The sequence below is a fragment of the Acomys minous genome (assembly GCF_964271855.1).
Source record: "Acomys minous genome assembly, chromosome: 4".
In the NCBI taxonomy this organism is placed as follows: Eukaryota; Metazoa; Chordata; class Mammalia; order Rodentia; family Muridae; genus Acomys; species Acomys minous.
The window spans coordinates 42,613,458-42,636,337 of NC_140486.1; the positions used below are offsets into that span (position 1 = coordinate 42,613,458).

The 22,880-nt window shown below is 41.5% G+C and overlaps 1 protein-coding gene across 5 annotated transcripts in view; it reads left to right on the forward strand.

The window, feature by feature from the left end:
- Positions 1–22,880, forward strand: part of JAKMIP2 (janus kinase and microtubule interacting protein 2) — a 158,476-nt gene that overhangs the window by 112,822 nt on the left and 22,774 nt on the right. For 4 of the 5 annotated variants that reach the window (XM_084779101.1, XM_084779100.1, XM_084779103.1 and 1 more), the window contains 13 exons: positions 2,423–2,569; positions 3,164–3,304; positions 5,144–5,200; positions 6,086–6,205; positions 6,781–6,909; positions 8,960–9,043; positions 9,742–9,804; positions 13,323–13,421; positions 14,411–14,509; positions 15,523–15,576; positions 16,376–16,441; positions 18,662–18,730; positions 21,470–21,547. In XM_084779101.1, coding sequence (XP_084635227.1) covers positions 2,423–2,569; positions 3,164–3,304; positions 5,144–5,200; positions 6,086–6,205; positions 6,781–6,909; positions 8,960–9,043; positions 9,742–9,804; positions 13,323–13,421; positions 14,411–14,509; positions 15,523–15,576; positions 16,376–16,441; positions 18,662–18,730; positions 21,470–21,547 — 1,206 coding nt within the window. The remainder of the gene's footprint in view (positions 1–2,422; positions 2,570–3,163; positions 3,305–5,143; positions 5,201–6,085; positions 6,206–6,780; positions 6,910–8,959; positions 9,044–9,741; positions 9,805–13,322; positions 13,422–14,410; positions 14,510–15,522; positions 15,577–16,375; positions 16,442–18,661; positions 18,731–21,469; positions 21,548–22,880) is intronic. The other variant, XM_084779104.1, reaches the window with a different exon arrangement.

Below are 22,880 nucleotides of genomic sequence, written 5' to 3' on the forward strand. Positions count from 1 at the left end.
ACATGTAAATTAAAAGAACTTTTTTCTCTTCTGTTATTAGTCGCTCCTTAACATTCGCCACACTTTGCGACATTTTGCTCCCTTTGGATTAAGGTTTTCTTCACGGCCGTAACATAGGGCCAGTGCCTTCCTTTGCCTCCTACTGCTATGAGAAAACAACACGACCAAAAGCAGCTTGAGGAAGAAAGGATTTATTTGGCTTACATGCTCTGATCACACCCATCATGAAGGGAAATTGGGCAAGCACTGAAGCAGGGACCGTGGAAGAGCGGTGTTAACCAGCTTGCTGAGCCCAGCTTGCTCAGTTTGCTTTTTTATACACCCAGGACCACTTACTAAGAGATAGTACTATCTACAGTGAGCTGGGCCTTTTCACATGAAGCATTAATTAAGAAAATGCCTCATAGGTTTATCTACAGACCAATATCCACGACATTTTCCCAACTGAGGTTCTCTCTTGTCAGGTGACCCTAGCTTGTGTCAAGTTGACAAAAACTAGCCATTACAGTGGCTTTCAGAAATAGCTTATATCCTCGGGAAAGAAAGACGTGCTCCACGATCTTTTATTATAGCTTCATTCAAATTTGCTATTGTATTTTAAATTTTCTACATACTTCTAATATTTTTGTCTACTTATTCTCTCAGTAAATTTGTCTATGCCTTTTCTTAGCTCTGTCCATTATTCTTTATACATTTTTGAAGTTATGTTACTTGATAGGTATAAATTAATATTTGCTAATTGTTTTGGCCTGTCAACTCTTTCACGATTATAAAGTACTTTCTTTTCCTTGACCTCGGGTTTATGTGTTATTAGTTAAACTATAGCAGGGCTTTTTAGTGTTCATATGAATCTCTGTATATTAATATATATTCAAGATGATCATATATGTATAATTTCAGTCTCTGTTATATACTAAGGCCTGCCTTTCTAAAGAAGCACTTTGTTGGATGCCTCAGAGCTGTCATGAGTGCATGCTGTGCTAAAATTGGGCAGTTCTTTCTTGTCATGCTGATTTGAATTTTCTATCAATAGTATGCACTAAGTAGATTACGAATAGTATGCACTGAATATTTAAAACATAGGGCATTAACTTCCAGAAGAGGTAAAGTTTGGAATGATAAACCCAGAGAATAATTTGTCTTTATATGTACTGCAAATTAAATATAAATGATTTAGATACCAAAGCTCAAAAACTAAGTGTTGTGACAGATTCCTCATGAAAAATAAAACCAATGTGTTTGTCTTCATCATAAAATTTGAGTTTTCCAATCAAGACGAGGGTGGAACTGGGGAAGTGCCAAGAACCACGAATGAAGTTTTATTTTGTTTTATTTGCATAAGTAACTTTCTCCTTCCTCAGTACCTCCCCACATCATAGATTTCCGTAAGAGTGGCAACTATTTTTAAAATCTTCTGATATAATTTTTTCTTATGCCAGGAAAAGAATAAGATAATCATTAGAAATTCAATATGGGAATGCAATCTGCCTAGATAAATTAAACTATAATACCTCAACCAAACAGAAGAGTTTTGAAAAGGAGAGGAAGGACTACTGATGATTACAAAGCAACAGTCATTCATTTAGCCTCGTGCTTCTAAACTAAAGGCAATTTGGGCATCACGTCTGGCAGGGTGTTAGTGTCATTAATGTGCAGAGGACAGGATGCTGCTGAGCATCCTATGAAATATACAACAGTCCCCATGATAACAACAACAGAAAAGCATAAGCTGCTGTAGATTTCAGCAAGGCCTTTCATGGAGGTAATGAGGTTGGAGAGAATGAGGCTTGGAACCAGGTTCTAGTGGCCATGTGGTTCCGATGCAACTTCCGTATGTTCTTGAGCCAATGAGAGGTCATTTCTGGTCCGGGAGTGGGTTTGGACATGCATAGGTGAGTGAGGTGGGGAAAGTAAAAAGGAGAAAGTGAGCTTCTACTTCTTCTGGCCACTTTCAGCAGCAGCGTCTGTGGCACCTCTGTCAAGGTAACAGACAAGACAGGATGTGAGGACTATGATGAATAAGCCATTAGAGGCAACCACCATGGCTCATGGCCTTTAATGACAGCACTGGAAAGGCTGTGTAAGAGGTTTCCTGGTGTTTCGTGCTAGTTACATCTACATAGGAGTTCTGAGGCTACTAGAACTACGTAGCACAATCCTACTAAGAAGGAAAAAGGTGAGGGAAAGAGACAGGGAGGGAGGAAGGGAGGGAGGAGCGAGGGAGGGAGGGAGGGAGGGAGGGAGGGAGGGAAAAAGAAAATAGCCATGAGAGAAAAGTAGAACAGACTGTTCCACTAAATGGAGGATAGAAACATAGTAGTCAATCCTGAGATACACAAGGTGACTTCTGAGGTGCTCTTGACCCCTCCTCCCCTATTTCCCTCAAGATACCAGAAACAAGTTTTAATTTGTTTATACCCAGTTAAAACGTGTGCGGGAAACAGAAAAACAATGCAAACCTCTCCTGGAAAGGAATAAGTGCCTCGCCAAGAGAAATGATGAATTGATGGTGTCTTTGCAACGCATGGAAGAGAAACTAAAAGCCGTAACCAAGGAAAATTCGGAAATGGTGTGTATCACAGACTCCCACAAAATATCCTGCTTCCTTTTTAGTGTTACTCCTGACCTAGTGGGTTTTCCTGAGGTTATCTCTTATATTGTGCTTGGATTTCCCCTTGAGTAAGCAAGGAAACTTTAAAGCAGAAAGCATGCCAAGGTCTTGCCTCTGAATTGTACAGGGTTTCTAATCTTGCAGAACGGAGAGGGCTCTTCCAGGAATGCACTCACTCTTCATGTACTTGGAACCGGAGAAGCAAAGCCTCCGGGTGACTCATTACCGCAGAGGTGTGGAGCGATGTCATGCCTCCCTTCTGGTTTGTTTAATAGATTGGAAATCAATATCCTAGTTTGTATCATGATTGGATGACTGATATGATAGTGCATTCCTGAAAAGGCTCCCAAAATATGATAGCTATGAAAATCTCCAGAACACTGCCAAGGACCTCAATGGACTTGAGGGTTTTAGTTAGTTTATATAAAAGTGTGTCACATAGTGGGACAATATTCAAATTCACTAGAGCCCAATTTCTACAAATGGATTAATGACTACAGTTTGGGAGTTTTTAACCGGTTTCCACTTGTAATTTCTTCCTCACCAATTTAGAGAGAGAAAATAACCTCTCACCCACCGTTAAAGAAACTGAAGTCTCTGAATGACCTTGACCAAGCTAATGAAGAACAAGAGACCGAGTTTCTCAAACTGCAGGTCATTGAGCAGCAGAACATCATTGACGAGCTCACAAGGGTAGGTGAACCCATCTGTGAACCCCACACTATTCTCAAGGGCGGGGAGCCAACAGCCAACACATAAGGGAACACTTAATAATGTTGGATTAACTCCAAATGCCCATATTCATATGCTCAGTATGTAATTATGTACAAAAATCTCTATCCCAAAATGTCTTATACTATGAAACTGATTTATGTCTTCCAATTATAACCCTTTGCCAACCGGTTTGGGAGCATGAGTATAAGCTGTATAAAAGGACTCCTCAGATGCACTGTTATGGAGGTATACAGGGTAGGTAGGTGTATCCTGTCTTACACTGTCAGGGTTCTGAAGCTCAGCAATTCTTTTTATTTTGTTTTATTTTGCCTGTAAAAACACAACCCTATACTTCTTGTTTCTAACAGCTAAACTGTGTATATGCCGTAGATGCAATCTGTTAAAGGCTTTGTGAGTCAAGAGCAGCATCATAGTTATGTGATAAAGCAGGAATTCCAGTCCGCACTTCCTGGTTGATGGATGCTAGGTGATTACTGCTACTCCACTTGCATCTGGTAAAGGTTCCTGTTAGCAGTGTGGTGGAATAAGACCTCTTGAGCCTCCAGGCTTTCTTCTCCTCCTCTCTGTCTCTATTCTGAGCGTGGCATCTTTGTTTCCTCTTCTTTAAAGAATAAGCCAAAGCCTGTAGCCTTGAACTCTGATGGCTCTTCAGCAATACTCTCTAGGGTAGGTGAACAAGATGATTCACTGCCATTAGGAGCAAGAGATTCTACTTCTGATTGTAATTAGTTACTACTCACCTTTTACAGTTTGTCCATGGTTCACATATGTTAAATGTGCACCTCCTAGATTAGAAGACTAATCTAAGAATACAGTGTGTAAATTTCCAAAGGTTCAGCCATACTGAAGATGCATGATCAAAATATTGTATACATAAAGGCAAAAAATAAAGTCTAAATGCCAATGCTTTGAGACATATTCAGATGTGGTGGGAAGCCTGGGTCACTTGTTCTTACCTTGATAATTCCTAAATCTCATGTATTCCATGGTCTAGGGAAATACCTGGCTTTGAACACTCTCAAATTAAGCTGTAAGCTTGCCATTGATTGGGGAGTTACATACAGTTGAAATTTGCAGTAAAATCATAGATCCTTAATAATTACATCCCAAGTTGTCCCAGTATTTCTGCTCACAGCATGTGAGTCACGAAGTTGATCGCTATTGGTAGGTCTTCACCCAGTTTCTCAGAAAACCACAGCCATGGCTCCCAAAATAAAACTGGGTGACTCCAACAAAGTAAACTCCGCTTCCTGTCTCATTCTTACAAGCTGCAGCCTTGAAACAAGTTTCCAAAAATAGTCAAGAGACACCTGTCTATGCTAAGAAATAACAAGACATAAAAAACAAATCTGCATTTTAATTAGAAATACAATTTTTTCACCACGAATGCAAATTAATTTTGGGCATTGGAAAGCATAACAACTACTCTTTGTGGGATGCTGTGTTTGGTGTTATTTGTTTTCTAGTGTGAAATGAAGGCCCACAGTGTACTTCTTGATTAAATGGCAGGAAAAATATAATATACATACTCTGAAAATATTGACAGATCATATTGAAAAGTTACCAAATTTTGTAAAATAAAAGCGTACTCCAGATAAAAATATATAACCCTTAAGGGAAGAACAACCGTCTCTTTGAAAAGCAGAACAAGGGGCTGCAGAGGTCGCTCAGCCCTTGAGCTCAGTTTCCTGAATCCAGCGCCCTCTTCTGGCCTCTATGGGCATAAGAACGAGACAACAAAACTAGTGGGGGATGTGAGGCAACATTCCATCTGAAAAGTCCGTATCTGTTTCCTAGGATCGAGAAAAGCTCATCCGTAGGAGAAAGCACAGAAGAAGCTCGAAGCCAATCAAGGTAATGAGGAAACTGTTATCAGCCCTTTGCCACAAAGAGCCAGGAAAGGAAGGCGTGCCAAGAAGCCTTCCTGCAGAGACGCGATAAATCAGGCTTTCTTGAACTGCAGTAAAACATGAGCACTACTTGTTTGAAGAAAAAAAATATCTCTTGACATTTCTCGGTCTGGAAGTGTCTGCGTTGTTTCCCAACCTGAAAGGCTACAGCATCCTCTAATGGGAAAACCATGGGGTTTACTGTTAAAAAGGTTTGCTGATAAGTGGGTGGGTTACAGCCTAAGAACAAGAAAGAGATATACATTGTAGATATCTTATATTGAATCATATTAGCTTCTGATATTTTCCAGTAAATGATTGTGTTTGCATTATTATCACTTATTGATAAGAGCATTCTCGGCCCACCATTATTTTTATAGCCATTTACAATACACACAAGCCTCATTGTTTCGATCACTGTGTTCGCTTTTTACCACATGTGTCAGGTGGTTTGGATGTGGGATTGGAAGACCAGAGTCGAGACCCCATGACCTCCTTCACATGGATGCCTCCATTTTCAAAGCCCCTTTGGCAGATTTTAAACACTAAAAAGAGTAAGATGCATTAACTCATCGTGACATGGAGTGTAAAGGGAACACATTGTGATGGAGGTTTTAGGAAGACAGCCAAACATCATACATTTCCCTGTGAATATGTCAGAAGTGAAGCAAGACAGGGAAAGGATGGATCGGTCTTGTTTTCCTGCCTAGTGTTTGTGTTACACCAAGGAACTATTAACAGACCCATGGCCACCATGGTCATCTGTATCTGCCCTAGTGAATGGAGTCTGAAAACAGCATCTCTCATGAATTTTGGTCGTATTGTAAGTGTAAACTTTCTCTCCACTTAGAGGCCTGTCTTGGATCCATTCATTGGCTATGATGAGGACTCCATGGATTCAGAAACATCCTCGGTGACCTCCTTTAGGACAGACCGGACACCCGCTACCCCAGATGACGACTTGGATGAAGTAAGTTCTTTCTTTCCTCTAGTGCTGCATGACATCATTACCAAGTCTTCCCTCTAAGGGGAAGGAAAACCACGAAGTGAGCAGTGACCAACCTTGAGATCACACTCCACTTCGCCCACTCTGAAAGTAAGCATCAGCTATGCTGCATAACCACTCTAGAGACTTTATGATTTATTAGAGATGATTTATTATCATAAGCTAATGGTTTATTTGTGTATCTGAATACATGGAAAGAAATGAGAGTAAAGTTTTAAGTACCTTGCCTTAAGTTAGATCTAATCTTTGGATTTGTCTTCTTACTTAGATCTAAAACTGGGCATTATTCAAGGCTAAATGGAAAGTAATCATTAATGTAAAAATAAATAACTGTTTCTTTCATGAAAACAATGCCTTATGTACTTTTCCAACATCTTGGACATACAGTGTATTTACATTCTTTCCCATATTTCAGAATTAAAAACAAAGTAAGATAAATCATACTTCTTCACAAAAATGGGCAAATATCACTTTTCACACAGAACACAAGATCCAGGTATGGCATAACCTTTGGACTTTTTTGTATTTCAAACCCCAAGAGTCTAGCTGCTGAAGAATCTGAGCTACGATTTCGACAATTAACAAAAGAATACCAAGCCCTCCAAAGAGCGTACGCCCTCTTGCAGGAACAGACTGGAGGCATAATAGATGCTGAGCGAGAAGCCAAGGTGAGCGTGGACCTGAAAGAACTTCTGGAGTTAATTTGCAGAGGTTGCATCTCAAAAGCACCGAGCCCCTATGTAGCTGATGGGCAGCTTGGCGATCACAGGGGTCCCCTAGCAAGGGGAGCAGGGGCTGTCTCTGACATGGACTTGTTGCCTGCTTTCTATCACTTCCCCCTTGCCAGGCCACAGGGGAAAAAAGATGCTCTCAGTCCTGATGTCACTCGATGTGTTGTGGGTTGGGGGGGGGCTCTCTTTATCTGAGGAGTAGGGGTCGTGGGTCATAGGAGGAAGAGGGAGGGTAGGACAGAGAGGAGGGGAGGGAGGACCTATGGTTGGGATGTAATGGGAATTTTATTTTGAAAAAATATATATTTTTAGAAAGCACTGTGGCCATTAAAATGTCAGTAGCACTGCTTTCTCTGTGCCCTTTGTCCTCTGTGATGTTTGAATTGTTTTCTATTTAATTCTAACAAACTTCAGATCTAAGCATGTAAGAACCAGCACAGATCAATGCTTTTTTCCTTTAAAGATAGTTGAATATGTAGTTCTTATTTTCACTATTTGAAAACTTACATTTTTAAGTAAACCCATATTGGATTTTGATGATTCATTTATTTTAAGTTTCTTGATTAAAAATGATAATTAGTTTATTTTTCAAAAGTAATGATTAGCCACGTTCTTATCTGAATTAACAAGTGCAAAACATAACATATGCAACTCAGTAAGAATTTCACAGACAATATTTCAATGAATCTTCGTGACAGCTCCCTAAGACAAGTGTCTTATAAGAGAAGAATGTAAGATACAGAGAGATTAATGAACTTTCCCAATGTCACACAGCTCGTATGTGGTAAAACTTTGATTACTGCTCAAATATCACTGGATCCAAGTTCTTTCTAGTATATCACAATTGTCGCTTATAGGCCTTTCTCAAAAAGAAGGAAGGGCAAAGGAAGGAAAGAAGGAAATACATTTATTTATTTATTCAGTCAGTCAGTCCTTGCTGTGCGCCACATTTTGAACTGAGAGTGCTAAGCAGCCAGATGACTATGATTCTTCTTCTATTTACAGAAGAAAAGATAGTTTAGAAGTTAAATGCACGTAATGAAGTTAAAGGATTCACCTGGACTCCTAACGTTAGGACACAAACCCAGTCTTCAAACTACAGAGTCAGAACACCAAAAAGCAAAAACAAAAGCAAAAGCAAAACAAAACAAAACAAAAAAAACATACTGACTTTGGCAAGGGACAAAAAGAAGCATGGCTCTGCAGCGGTGTTGCCCCACTTTTCTTTTTGAAGGGATCACAATGTGCCAGGAGGTGCCACAGCAACTATTCTTAGTAGTTTAGAAGGTATATAGGTATTACAAGTCTCTGTTTTTAAGTGGTAGCGCGCGCACACACACACACACACACACACACACACACACACACACACACACACATTTTTAAAATAAAGTTTGATTTGGGACAGGCCATCCATCATCAGAAAGTGACGTTCTAAACTCATTTGTTTGTCTCAATACTATATAACATTTGAGGTTTTTCTCGGTGGTATTTGCTAACCCTTTATACTGCCCTAGGAATGGACAGTAAATAAAACCTTTTCCATTTAGATGTAGGTATCAGAGCACAAAGTTGACTCTGAAAGAATGTCTAGAACTTGAAGAGGAAAATAAGACTTATTCCCCCCCTCCCCCCCCCCCAGAAAACAAGGTAATTTGAGTGGCCAGAGCAGTGGTGAGTCCCCAGCAAGGATTTAGGCAACAGGGATTTCACCTCAGGTCAGAGGTGAACTCTGAGTGTTGAGTCTGGAGTGTGATGGGGGAGTCGTTTCATGGTCAACTAAAGCGCGCATTAGCGTGCTAACAAACAGGACCAAGAGAAGTTTATTCAATACTCTAGATCTTCCTAGATCATGAAGGTGACTTAGCAGAGAATACTCTAATTCCTGAAAACCCTTCTCCTACACAAACCTATTGAGTACTAGTCGACGACAGTACACCCAATGGCCATGTTACTCACCGGCCTCTGCAACTTTTGGTCTCACCAGGCACAAGAACAGCTCCAGGCAGAGGTGCAAAGGTACAAGGCCAAAATCGAAGATCTGGAGGCAACGCTGGCTCAGAAAGGGCAGGTGGGTGCTTGGTGCTGGGTTTTCTGCAGTGGCACCCGGTCCAACGCTGACTCTCCTCTGGCTCACCCTTATGATTGGGCCACCCCCAGGACACGGCTTGGCTCACCACAGTGACCCTTCCCAAACTGTGTCAGAATGTAAACTAGCCCTGTCCCTGGTGTCACTCTCCCAGAGTGCAAACCCGGCCACAGCGGTAAAGGCGAATGAAGTTGGGCAAGAGAGAGGGCCAGAGGAAGAGGAGCTCAGTCAACTAGACCTTAGAGCTGTCACAGACTGCCAAGGCAGTGTGCTGCCCTCCCGAAGCTGCATTCTCTGCCTCTGTGCTACATATATGGTTCTGCATTTTAATGTTTTCCATTCATTATGTATTGAGCCCGCGTGCATTCTGACCTGTTTCACTTTTTTGCCTGTGTGGTCACTTCTGAGTCCCCAGAAGGCTGGTCCTGGATTATTCAGACAGGAAGAGATAGAGGTAGTAAGTGACAATGGAAAGAGGGCTAATTTTTCCTGGGCGACTTTCACCCCAGAGTCTTTGGCAAGGTAGCCGGCGAGGGTGGATGTCATTTACCAGAGCCAGTTACTCGGTGCAGGCAAACTGGGTGGAGAGAACATGGCTCGGGCCAACTGGTTTGAGGACACATAACGACTCCCTTGTGGCACTCTGAAATGCTGACTGCGCGATATTCTTTGTCAAACAGGATTCACACTGGGTAGAAGATAAACAACTTTTCATTAAGAGAAACCAGGAGCTTTTAGAAAAGGTATGTTGGGCGCACCACCCTAGTGGGGCAGAGGAGAAAGAGATGATCCAGGAGCAGCAGGGGATGCTCTCAGGAGTGGCACAGGGGCCAGGGAAGGGGAGGTTTTCCTACTGCTGCTCTGTCCTCTGCTGCGTGCTCAACTGCATCCCATTTCTGCCATCACCATCACTTAAGTGGCATTCGTGTGCATGGCTGCAGACCTGTGAGGACGTGATTCCCGTGCCCCACCGATTTGTTACCATATATATGTACCGTATATATGCTGTGTGTATACATGTGTGCGTGCACATGCATGCACATGAGCATCTCCTGTGTGGTTGTTCACTTGCCCCGTCCCCCCAAAACCCCTCACTGTACATGCTGTTTTGTGTAAGAAAGTGACAGAATATATCTGTGCTCCAATTTACACAGATTATATTCTCACTTTTAGACATGTTTGCTAAGCTTGGCTATTTCTTTTCTTTTACTCCTTAAAGAAAAGGATTGATTTTTTTAAAGAAGCATCCAAAACAAAAGCCATCATGTCCAGGAAACTGGTCAGCATACTAAGATACGCTTCTAGCCAATAGATATAATTAACCACAGGCTTTTGATCTGAGGCAATTTAATGCCAGGGAACATCTCAAGGTTAAGGGTAACTTTTCCTTTGGTATGTTCTGTCGTCTAATGAAAGACTAAAAACGAATCTTATACTTGACAGGAATAGACTTGAAAGCTTTTTGAATATAGAAAATTATTCTGTTGGTTAATTCAAAATCATGTAGAAATAACTTTAGCCTCATTCCCACCAATCTTTCCTAGTGGATAACTAGTAAAAATCGGCCACTGTGCTGTAGTCAGAGTGAGAAGGATAAGGCGGTCCTTTTCTTGTCTGGTCTGGAGTGGCTAGTGTGTCCTGTCTCTCTCCAGATGAGCCCGAACTGAAGTATGGAGGTGTTGAGTGTCCCAAATTCAGACCTCAAGACTTCTAGACAAAATAAAGTGTGTGTAGGTGCCTGGCAGCACAAGTGACCAGCTACTCATGAGGAAGGTCGGAACTGGAGGGTCTGCCAAGGCTACACAGAGAGTTCAAGATTTCAAGATTAGCCTGGGTAACTTAGCGAGACTTTTCAGAAGAAAAATGAGAAAGAGGATTCAGTGGTGGAGCACTTGCCTCGCACACGTAAAGCTCTGTGTTCACTCCCTATTACAAAATAAATAAGATAAATAGAAAGGAGAGGGGAGAGAAGAAAAATGTCAGTCCCACCAGTGAAGTGAGATTTGTGAATGACTGTTCTGATTGTATCGATAGCCACCAGATCCATCAATCTCCTACTACAGATCCAATATAAGAGTCTAAGAAGGACAATCTCCTTTGTAATCTAAGCTGGTTCATTAAAAAAAAAAGAAAAAACAGGGCTGGAGAGATGGCTCAGAGGTTAAGAGCACTGGCTGTTCTTCCAAAGGGCCTGAGTTCAATTCCCAGCAACCACATGGTGGCTCACAACCATCTATAATGTGATCTGGTGCCTTCTTCCAGAGTGCAGGCACACATGCAGGCAGAATACTATATACATAATAAATAAATATTTTTTAAAACCTATAAAAAACAAAAAACCCTCTGAAATGTCATTAAAGATGTCCATGATGAGGGGTTGGAGAGTTGGCTCAGCAGTTAAGAGCACTTGCTGTTTTTCCAGAAGACCAGAGTTCAATTCCAGTACCTACAGCAGGTGGCTCACAGCAGCAGGAACTCCAGCTCCAAGGATACAACACTCTCTTCTGCCCTCCTTGGGTTACACACACCTATGTCGGTGCATGCACATACAAACACGCACACGCATCCACACGTGGGGGAGGGGACACGAGCACAGGTGAAAGACACAGAGATGGACAGGGCGCTTGTTGGATAACACCCTTGTTGATCATATTAATTAATATCACACAGCTGCTCATTGTTGCTATGCAGCTGATGTTCTACTAATCTCAGAGATGCCCAGTGATGCTTTGTTAAAATCCTTTATCAAGCAATTGAGTCCCAGCATACTTTCTGATTTCCCTTAGTCTCTTGGTTCCTTTGATCCAAAGAGGGATTTTTTTTTAGCTATGTCTTCTAAATAAAAAACAGAAGTCACACAAAAGAACCTATATATTGCATTTTCAGCTATACGTCTTGGAAAATAAGATGTACTCTACACTAAAGCCCTTCTTTTTGGGTTTCTATATTTAAGCTTTTAAACTGTCACTGTGTACAATGCTTCCTCCATCGTTAATGACAAAGAAAGCAGTACATAAAGATGATCAGCTCTCTTAAGGTCAACAGGGGTCTTAGACATGAGCCCTGCCTGAAGGGAGGCACACTGGTCCACACAGGATGATGTAATCCCATGCCTCACACTTCATCGGGTTGTACTGGGTGCCCTTGAGAAAGTTATACAGGACCATAGTGTGGCAGTGTGCACCTATAGTCCCAGTTTCTCAGAACACTAAGGCAGCAGGATCACAGGAGGCCAGCAGTTTGAAGCTAGCCTGATCCACATAGGGAAATTCTACGTTAGAAAACCAACAAAACAGTAGCAAATAAACAACAACAACAAAAAACCTCCTACAGGATGACGAAGTAAGAGGTGCCATTTCTGAGTGTTTGGGCTACTGGATGCTCATATGGAACTTAGAACTTGACATGCAGGGAAGTAAATGATTTCCTCCATAGTAAAGAAGATAGAGGAGTATTTTTCAGGCAGATGAGGACAGAGAATGTTCTTAGAATCATAGGGTAGATCAGGACTATGAGTGTGTGTGTGTGTGTGTGTGTGTGCGTGTGTGTGTGTGTGTGTGTGTGTGTGTGCACACGCACGCGCACTCGTGTGTGCACCTGCGTCTGCATGCTCACATGGGCCTGTGCAGAAGCAGCACTGGTAACATTTAATACTGAATGATCAGGTGGTTATCAGTTTTCTAAGGTTTCGAATTCCATACTACGGACTCTCACATCATTCTCTTCAGCAATTCTCAATTTTATATGTAAGAGCTATTTAAAACAATTATTATGTGTTTCAGAATTCCTACAAAAATATATGTCAGGTCTTACCACCATACAAAACATTGTTTGAGGTGACGGGCATGACTTGGTTAGGTTGTAGCCATAACCTTATATACTTCTAAGTTGTAAATTAACAGTAAAATTATTCCGGTGAGAACTGATACTTTCAGAGATGGGTGTCAGTCCCCCTCACAAACACCCCTAAATCTATTCCTGGCACACTGGGACATGTGTGTGTGTTTCAAATTCACTGTCTAGAGGAGCTCCAGCCTTCATACTTAGAGGAAGGTTCTCATTGGCATTTGCCTGGTGCCTCCCAACACTAGCAGGAAGATGGCTACAAGGAAAGCCAAGCCTGCCTCAACCACACCTCCTTCAGGATTGTTGTCATGACCTCCAGCAAACCTGACTCACTGAGCGGATGAAAGCTATCCATGCTTGCTTTGCCAAGGCGCTCCTTGCTGTGCTCACCTAACTCCAAGGTTTACTTTATCAGATAGAGAAGCAGGAAGCAGAGAATCACCGGCTACAGCAGGAACTGCAGGATGCCAGAGACCAGAACGAGCTGCTGGAGTTTCGCAACTTAGAACTAGAAGTAAGGAGATGCTGATGATGCTAATGATGACATGGTCACAACGCAGGCAGTAAGGAGATGCTGATGATGCTAATGATGGCATGGTCACAACGAGGGCAGTAAGGAGATGCTGATGATGCTAATGATGACATGGTCACAATGCAGGCAGTAGAGCATGTTAGGACCCGGGGCCTTAGTTAGGCATCTCAGGGTCTTATTTGGACCCCAGAGTTAGTTCAAGATAATATAGCTATGACAGTCGAGACTAAATGCCTTAGAAGCATTGCCTGCTCCATGGGACTGGCAATGATAAATCTTGTGGAAGCTTGGGACTGTCCTCATAATGACCGTGTTTTTTGTTTTTTGACAGCTGGGTGACTGATTTTAGGAAATACCTACATTAATCAGGCCAAACTTGACGTGTTTGTTTTGGGAGAATTTTTTTTTTAAATAAAACACACATTGTGCCACACTTTCCTTGTATTCTACAAAATCTGATTGCGTTCTGGGTGATGAGACATTCCTGTTTGAATTTCTGTTATTTTGCCAGTGATATTCTTCTCGAGGTTTTTTCAGATGAGGTCTGAGGGTAAAGTTAGCAATCAGTGTGCTCCAGTGGAGAAGACTGAGCATCTGCACAGCCTATACAGCTTGTCTATAAAGAATGAGAGGCTCTAACGGGCAGAGGCTGTTCGCCACCATAAACCTTCAGTGCCAGCTCACCCTGTGATGTCTGAGGGATATAAATATTCATACCGTGTAAATTGCAACCCCACTTTCCACATTTCCCTGAACAAAAATCTTCATGGGTGGATGACACAGTCTATAAATTTTCTCCCATATATTTAGTTGAGTGCTTAATTCTCTTCTATTCAATTTAGGCATGTACATCTTGAGCTTAATTTTTTTCAGCAAATGACACATTGATAAATGACTGAAAAGGTATAAAGAGACAACTGGCTTAGCATTTAATCAGTTGCCGCCTCTTTTTTCTTCTTAAACATTTCAAGGAGAGAGAGAGGAGATCCCCTCCATTTAATCTGCAAATTCACCCCTTCTCAGACGGTGTGAGCGCTCTGCAGATCTACTGCATGAAAGAAGGTGTCAAGGTAGGCAGACATCAGATCTTCTGTGTGTGCAGACAGCAGGAAGGCATGGGACTGGGAAAAGAAAGCCTTCTCATGGCCACTCTGTACGTCAATCCCTAGATGGCAGGACGAAAACAGTCATACAGCTACTGGAAAATCAATAGGACACAAAATAAATGTTTAACAGATTAATAAAAGATAATAGCAGAGAACAGAGGCGAGTCATTTAGATCATAGTAACAAAGAATCATGTAAGATTAAAACATGCGTTAACTAGGTTCCTGTGTAATTCTTTTAGGCGTTGGTCAAACAAACAAATCTTACTAACATCATATGTTAGTGGGCACATGCTGTTCTAGTCCATAGCAACAAATACCAACAATATAAAATGTCTCTGTACTTCCTACAATGCTCTTTGCTTTATGATATACCTTTTTTATTCTGAATTAAACTTTATTCTTAAGCCTCTAAAAATGCGTTAAAATAAATGGCATTAATTACCTGGGGGGGCAATATAAATAAGCTATGTGCTTCAAGAAGCATACTTCAAGTTGGCCAGACAGAAAATGTCATCTGAGATCCTCTAGTGTAGCTTCCTAGGTGCTAGGGAATTCGTTGCCATGGAGTTTTTTGAATGAGAAGAGGCCATTGAAATTGTCCGGCTCATTTTTACTTTGATGGTTTTAATTGTAGGAGACTGTTTGCCTTTTAGGGGATCTTCAGCTTTATAACACAGAATTTGCTAGACCAAATGTGACTCTTTAGCTTTAGCACTTAGTAGAACACATTTTAAATCTTAAGGTTGAGAGGACACGGCTCTGTTCCCTAGAAAACAGACTGCCCTGTAGAACCCATGAAAGGCACGAGGACTTCCTCCTGAGGTAGAGCTGGGGTTCCCCCTGCTATTTCTAGTCCCTTTGCCTTCTGCACGGCTCTCCCTGCTTCCTCTCTGAGCTGCCCAGTGTATCTGCTTCCAGTGTCCTTCTCTCTGCCACGGCTGTGCCTGACTTGAATGCATCTTCTTGATTTTGCAGGATGTCAACATCCCTGATCTCATAAAGCAGCTTGATATCCTGGGTGATAATGGGGTAAGTAGTGCATTGGTTACGTATGGAGAAAGTGTGAATTGACCTGAGCAGAGTTAAGAAATACTTGCCACTGTTTCAAGTATAAGATAACAGCAAGTAAGACAGCATATCTACCTAAACTTGGACCTCCCCAGAGAGAATCCCACATGCCAAAGTAGCCAGGGGGATGGCTGGAAAGGTAACTGCAGAAAGGAGATGTGCTACAGGACTTTTCATAGGAAGGGTTCGCGTTGGAATGCAGACTGCATCTGCTGTGATTACAGCTAATTACTGTCTGACTGCTGCTCACAGGCATCCAGTGTAAAATTAATCAGTCAGGCGGTCGGAAAGACTGCTAAACACTAGGGTTGTTGGCAGCCCCATAAAACGAAGCAGGAGGCTATAATCTTTTTTCATCCTAACAGCTCCCTCCAACTAGGGACAAGGGCTATTAATTCGGGGGGCAGCATCACTCGTAGTAAGAAGCATAAGGTGAATGGCTCACCCAGCACATTGAGGGATGTGTGCCATTTTCTCCTTGAAAATAAGAACCAATGATGCCTTGTCAGAACTGCCGTGGGGAGGGCACTCCTTCTTTCCTCTGGGCTTTCTTAGCGTGACTGCTAATGAGGAATGTGTACAGTCACAGGAAGCAGGGACTCTTTATGAGAAATTGGTTGGAGCAGGAATGTGCAGAGACTCTTTGCACGCATGCTGGGTTCATGGCACACATGTTTTCCAAGGTGTGGATGCCATGAGCATCTTCACCCTATCATCTTTTGTTTGTTTGTTTGTTTGTTTTTTGTTTTTTGTTTTACAGAACTTAAGGAATGAAGAACAGGTGGCCATAATTCAGGCCAGCACCGTGCTGTCCCTGGCAGAGAAGGTAATGTGTGAAGCTGACACTCCCAGTCATCCAGTGTTGAGCTTGGTGCCTGAGGGCAGGAGATTGAAGCCCCTGCCTTGTGTTTATTATCGAATATATAATAAATGTAACCCCGTAGCATGGGGACAACTTGGGACGGATAGATATTTTTTTAAAGTCACCTGCAAAACATATCATTCCTCAACATGGAAATGCTTCCCAGTTACATTATTAACCAGTCCTAGCAAACTGGGAAGCAAGTGAGAAGCGTTCTGCTGAGAGCTGGTGAACTCGGAGTTGCTCAGGCCACAGGCTGTCCCTTTAGTGTGTGCATACCCCGTAGAATCTGTGGCTCGGTCCTGGGTGACTGCAGCCTCATGCTGAAAGCCCAACAGGATTGGTGTCCTGCTGACCCCTTGTGGCTAAACCTGGTAATGGCAGGTGGAAGAGAAGCGACAAAGGGAAGCCAGATTCCTGGTTAGGCCCAAATGTCTCAAGAACGGACCCATAGGCAGGTGTGAGGATACAAACCTGTACTCACGTAACTTGGGTAGCAGAGAGGCAAATTCAAGGCCAGCCTGATCTACATAGCAGGAATCTGACTCAGAAAGTTGTAATTATGAAAAGAATCTGCACATACTTGAATAAAATGAAAGTTTTATTGAATGCACTCATCAAGATTCCGTCTTACATAAAAAAAGGCATAACAATCATGTTAAAAGTAACATGAAACCCTGAGCAATACTCAGATCTTTTGAATCTGAAACCATCAAATTCTACAGGTCAGATAGCATTGCTCAGTTTCTCAAAATAAGGGAAGGAAAGAAAGAAGTGTTGTTATTGAAATAAAAAAGTACATTGTTCACTTATTGCTATAAATTTAAGCAGACCACTTTTATGTGTTCTTAATAAAGGCATTTTGCTGATCAGCTAAAAATTTTTAAAATGCACCATGTATCAAATGATAAACTGATGCCAGCTCTGCAAGATATGAAAATGGTTGTTTTGTTTGTTTTGAGGTTTAGAAAGGCCTTGCTTTTCTGTCCAAAATACATATTGAAGTGCTTCCATTTGGAATGAAAGAAAATCTTGAAGTTTCTCTTTCAGGGCCTGTCTCTTTCAGAGTTTAATTGCAAGCCTGATCACATTCTCTTTCCTCTCCCCAGCAAGTCAATAACATCATTTCCCCCCTACAGAAAGTCCAGAACGCAAACATTATCAAAGGATTCCTTGCCTATTGATTCCTCCAGCAACCCTACCATCATGACCTCAGCAGCTGAAGGTGGCCGGTCATGGTCTCTCTCCAAAAGCTCTAGAACGTAGACTTGCTTGAGCTCCATGTGCCATGCATGTGTCTACACTGAAGAAAAATAAAACCTAACACTTTAGTTCATGCAACATACTATCACCTTTCTTTCTTTCTTTCTTTCTTTCTTTCTTTCTTTTTTTTTTAGCTTTTGCATTATTATTAACACCACCTGACATATAAAACTGTGATTCGAGAGACATCGAATTACTTTTCAAAGCCACATAGCAACGGAAAGCTAAACTGAGCCACGGAGGCTCCCTCCAGTACTCTCACATAGCTATGCACAATCACCAATCCATAAGGTCTCAGCTGGCATTCACTTTGATGGACACCCATTCTGATCGCTGGTTCTATTAAGCCATGCATGTGGTATGCTCATACAATAGGTCCCAAAGACTGTGTGTATCAAATGGGTGTACTTGGAGCATTAGGAAATGCATTCTCTGTGTGGTTTGTTTAAAATGCCTTCACTTAAACATCGCTCCTCACCACAGAACGGCAACCGTTTTCATAGATCCAAATTCTACTCTGACTCCTAACACTCCCTGAAGCCCTCCAACCTTGCGCTATTGAGCATGGTGTTCCTTGGAATTCCCTTCCAATTTCCCTGCAGACACCCTCACTCTTCTTGTAGACATCAGTTCCCAAGAAATTCTCCCATGGGTGTAAAGGCTTTGCTAATCTTAGTCACCACTGAAGCCCTAGAAGCTGACAGGTAGTGGACATCAGAGGCCATTTGCTGAGGTGACGATGCATGGAAGATGGTAGCATTGCCCTAACTCCAGGGCATGAAAATGCATTAGGTTTTTACACAAGGTTTTGATCAGCATTCAGAGACATAAGAGGGAAGACCAAGCACCCCAGGGAGCCACTCAGACTTCGCACCATGCCGACCAATCACGCCGAACGTTTCTGTCTTCTTACTCCTTTAGTGGATCCAACAGATTGAAGGAGCAGAGGCTGCCCTGCACCAGAAAATGATGGAACTGGAAAGTGACATGGTAAGCCTATAGAGGAAAATGAGCATCACCTCTGTGCTCTATTTGGCATGAGTGGGAGTTTGTAACTGCCCTATTGACTCATGTACAGACTGTGGGACATATTCCTCAGAAGTAGCTGACAACCTCAATCTCTAGTCTCCCCCAGAGCATGCCATCCATTGACAATATTTAAAAAACTAATGTTGAATGATATTAAATTAGGTATTTTCTCTCAGGATGAATAATTTTTTTCTACTATGAATAATCACCAAGTAAAAATGACAGACTTGATGGGTACATGTCTGGTTTTAAGAATCCATAATCTATTTCACATTCATTAGGATAGCCACTGTCATAAAAAAAAAAAAAGAGTAGAAACTCATAGATGTCAGAAAAGACATAGAGAAGTGAGAACCAGGGTCCTGCTGGGGTATGAAATAGTACAAATGTGGAAAATGGCATGAAGGTTGTTTTAAAATTCAATAGAATTATCATATGACCCAGCAGTATGAAAAAAAAGACTGAAATTGGGGTGTGGTGGGCTACTGTATACCCACTTTTATTGTAGTATTATTCACAATAGCTAAAAGGTGAATGTAGCCAGCATATCTACTGATAAATGATGGATAAACAAAGTATGGTATGTGTATATGTTAGTTTAGTCTAAGATAGCTGTTAGACAGAGCATCCCTTCTTCCTGGAGCTCCCTCCTCACCTTCTTCCCAAACATCTCTCACTGTAGTTATCTGCTACAGGTCTCCATAGTGCCTGGTAAAGGGCACAACCTAGAAGAACAGTGATGTCATTAGGTGAAGCGAGCTGTCACAGAACAGCAAGCACCATCATTCTGTGAGTGTGAGGAGTACAGTCATTAAACTCGTAGGAAAAGAAGGCACACTATGGCTGTTAAGGGCTGAGAGGAAGAGAGAACAGGGTTGTTAGATGGGAGTAGCTTCTCTTTTGCAAAATTAAAAAACTCTGGACGTTGATTTCATAACAGTCTGGATGTATTCCACACTATAAATATGTACTTTAGTGATCCAAGTATTGATTTTATTTAATGTGTATTTTAAAACAACTTAAAATAACATGCTTATCAAATGTAGGGATTAATAAATTAACTTGCAGCATCATGTATAGTCTTATAACAAGACATCATTTAGATGATCGTTGTTAAAAAACAAATGCAGTAGGTTCCTGTCCAGTCATGAAATTCTTATTTCATTAAGTTCTTATTTTATAGAACTTAAGAGTTTTAGAGATCATAATGTTGTGTACAGAGTTCATGTTTTTCCATGAAATTAAGATCTATAGGGAAAGCACATTGTTTATGTTCAAAATGGCCATCAGAAGCTCCTTTAATACAAGACTACAATGCAACAGACGGGCTGTATTGGGCCCTTAAGGCGCTGATACCCAGTGATGGTCAGAGTGCCCACAGCATCATCTCTGGATACTCTCAAAAGTGAGCCCAGCTGGGCTTTGAACCTTCCAATCAGCTGGAAGAGTTCTTCACTCTCCACTTAAGCACCCAAAGAAATGATGGACTTGCCTGTGGGAATATGTTGTACCGCAAAACAAAGCTTTACCTAATGATGATGGGATGGCTGCGCAGTGAGAGATGTACAAGAACTGATGATGTGCAAAGACGCTTCAGGTTTATGCCCCCAGCTCACACTAGCTTTGCAGCAGGGGTCCATACGGACTCATCAAATGGCAGTGTGAGCAGAATCACCCTGGCTCTTTAGAATGTTCTTTATCTTTGTGTCTACTATTTTGAGTAAGTTAAATATGTTTACCATATAGTATCCCTGTGTTAAATTTTATAACATTCTTAGAATTACGTACTATAACAATATACAGCTGTCCTCTTGTCCTCGGGGAACTGGTTCCAGGACCCCTGAAAACACCAAAGTCTACAGATGCCCAAGTTCTTTTTATAAAATGGCACAGCACTGCATATAACCTACACACACCCTCACGTATTTCAAATCATCCATAGGTTATGATTGTGTACTATTCTCATTTATAATGTAAATTCTTTTTTTTCATTTTTTATATTTTACTAATTTATTCATATTACATCTCAGTTGTTATCCCATTCCTTGTATCCTCCCATTCCTCCCTCCCTCCCATTTCCCCTTACTCCCCTCCCTTATGACTGTGACTGAGAGGGACCTCCTCCCCCTGTATATGCTCATAGGGTTTCAAGTCTCTTCTTGGTAGCCTGCTATCCTTCCTCTGAGTGCCACCAGGCCTCCCCATCCAGGGGACGTGGTCAAATATGGGGCACCACAGTTTGTGTGAAAGTCAGTCCCCACTCTCCACTCAGCTGTGGAGAGTGTCGCATGTTTATAAGGGACGGTGAAAACAAATTTTATAGTTAACAGATATTTCTCTCAAATATTTTCATTCCAAAGATGCCTGAATCTCTAGGTGCAAATCCAGGAGAAACGGAAAGCCGAGTGTATTCACACAGATAGAGTTATTATTAACAGCCACCATGTCAAAACCTGTCCTTAATTACTCACTTTCAGACTGGCTTTAAGGTCTTTAAGAGCATTCTTCATAGTTATTCATCTTATGCTTCTTGCTATTGATTTCACATTTCCTGTGCTAGCAGAAGTAAACTGCAGTTCTACAAATACTAGTGATCTGTCTCGTGTACTAGAGAAAACATTTATCGACGTACCTTTCATTGTCACTGCCTCGTTCACTTATCTTGCTGTCTCAATTTGTCAATGTGAACTTTTATTACAGGAACAATTCTGCAAAATAAAAGGCTACCTGGAGGAAGAACTAGACTACAGAAAACAGGCCCTGGACCAGGCCTATATGGTAGGTACTGTAAGGGACCAGGACTCGCCTTGTTTATAACTATAGAATAGGGCTAAGATGTGCTGTATAATTTGTTATTCCATGTAGTTGAATACACACAGCATGCATGCAGGTTTTTTTTAAAGATTTATTTATTTTATGGATATGAGTACACTGTCCTCATGCACATTAGAAGAGGCCATCGGATCCTATTACAGATGGTTATGAGCCACCATGTGGTTGCTGGGAATTGAACTCAGGACCCCTGGAAGAGCAGCCAGCACTCTTAGCCACTGATCCATCTCTCCAGGCCAATGCATGCAGTTGCTAATTGCTATTTCAGTTTTGGAAAAGAAATCCTAAAACTGATGCTGCTGCAATATTCTTATATTTTATATGTAATTGTAATTTATTCTAAAATCACATGTATACTATTAGATAATATTTAGATGAAAGACATACTGAATGCCAATGTAGATCTGAAAAGGAATTTATTAAGTGAAGTATCATCTTTTTGAACTCTAATGTACTAATAGAAAAAGAATGGATTTAATGTGGGTTATGCACATTGTAATTCATTTATTTCTTACCATAACCATGGAAGTCATGGGTAGCCTTATTATTCCCATCTCACGCTTGAGGAAAATAAGGCTTCTAGAGTGAAAGCTTTGCACAAGTTGGTAGAAGAGTGAGCTACAATGTAGCTCTAACTCCAGGGACTGTGGCCTAATTTAGGCCCACAATGGAGCCAGGGCAAGTGAAGTTGTCATGTGAGGAGTGGACTGTGTCTTTTTCTCCCCTTAGATTATCAAGCTTATAGAGGCTCACGACTGATTCCTTCCCTTCTCCAAAATGCATACTGAAAATCCCTAACCCTGGACCACAGCTGTTCTCCTCTACTTATGCCCCCAGCCTTGTCGGTTCATAGTAGAGGTTTTTATAATGCTCTTGCCAGTCTGGGGAAAAGAAGGAAACCCGGAACCCCTGTTTGTATAAAAAATGATTTAGTCTACCCTCCCCAAGTAGGAGATTCTCATATTGTTTAATGGGTAAACAAGAGAACAAAACTTGGCCACTGATTAGAAAATAAAAGACAATGTATTTAACCCACTCCTTACCCTTTAACCTTTGTCTCTCCTGTCTGTAGAAAACAAAATTAAGCTGGGCTCCAGAAGGAAACTGTCATGGCCTAATTCAGAAAGCCAAATTTGTTTCAAAAGATGAAATGTGCTTGGTCCAGGAGCAATAGAAAAGCATCCCCTGTCAGGAATTTGCAACTCAGTTTTTTCAGAATTACAGGGAATAGGACTATAGATTTATACAAACTGTATTTAAGATGGGTAACACACGCATG